This window comes from Bison bison, unplaced genomic scaffold, assembly GCF_000754665.1.
Source record: "Bison bison bison isolate TAMUID 2011002044 unplaced genomic scaffold, Bison_UMD1.0 scf7180017853177, whole genome shotgun sequence".
Taxonomy (NCBI): domain Eukaryota; kingdom Metazoa; phylum Chordata; class Mammalia; order Artiodactyla; family Bovidae; genus Bison; species Bison bison.
In genome coordinates, this window is record NW_011483750.1 from 17,247 (window position 1) to 18,132 (window position 886).

Consider the following 886-nt stretch of genomic DNA (forward strand, 5'->3'; position numbering starts at 1 on the left):
GTTTAAAAATAAAATAAAATTAGAAGAAAAAAAAAAAAAAGAAAATAGAAGTCTTCGTTTTCTCCTCCCTTCCAGGATGATGTAGGCCAGCACATTAACTGTGCTGCTGGTGTGTAGCTGGGATGCCCAGCAAAGCCTGCACCACAGGCTCTGCTTGACCCTCGCCCATGCTGTTGTTGAACAGTGAGGGAAGCAACCTTGCACCCACAGCTCAGAGCTGACTGACTGCGAGCTCTCGGAGGCAGGGACATGTTTGTCCGCACGATTTTACCGTCCTTTTTAAAGCTTATTCTGAAAATATGTTCTTGCTTAAGTTAAAATCCACAGTTCTTTTCATCTACCTTGTTTGTGTCTTGTAACCCTGCTTCTAGGCCAACCATTTAAACTGGACCCCAAATCTGCACATCGAAAGCTAAAGGTGTCCCATGATAACTTGACAGTAGAACGTGATGAGTCATCATCCAAAAAGAGCCACACGCCTGAGCGCTTCACCAGCCAAGGCAGCTATGGCGTAGCTGGAAACGTGTTCATTGATAGTGGCCGCCATTACTGGGAAGTGGTCATAAGCGGAAGCACATGGTAGGTACTTTGACTGAAATGTATTCTCTTTCACATTCTCCTCCACCGTAGATGATCACAAGATATTGAACATAAACCCCTGTGCTGCACAGCATGACCTTATTCCCCACCTTTTATACGCAGTAGTTTGTATCTGCCAATCCCAAACTCCTAATTTAGCCCTCCTCTCTGCCCGCTTTGGTTATCACAAGTTTGTTTTTTGTGTCTGTGAGTCTGTCTGTTTTGTAAATAAGTCCGTTTGTGTCATATTTTAGATTCCACACAAAAGTGATATCATATGGTATTTGTCTGACTTACTCCGCTGAGT

General features: G+C 43.8%; 1 protein-coding gene across 1 annotated transcript in view; it reads left to right on the forward strand.

Annotated features, from left to right (window-relative positions):
• LOC104998407 (E3 ubiquitin-protein ligase Midline-1-like) overlaps window positions 1-726 on the forward strand; it is a 3,556-nt gene extending 2,830 nt beyond the window's left edge. The window contains exon 2 of the mRNA XM_010853553.1: window positions 372-726. Coding sequence (XP_010851855.1) covers window positions 372-583 — 212 coding nt within the window. The 3' untranslated portion in view covers window positions 584-726. The remainder of the gene's footprint in view (window positions 1-371) is intronic.
• The last annotated feature ends 160 nt before the right edge of the window (window positions 727-886 follow it).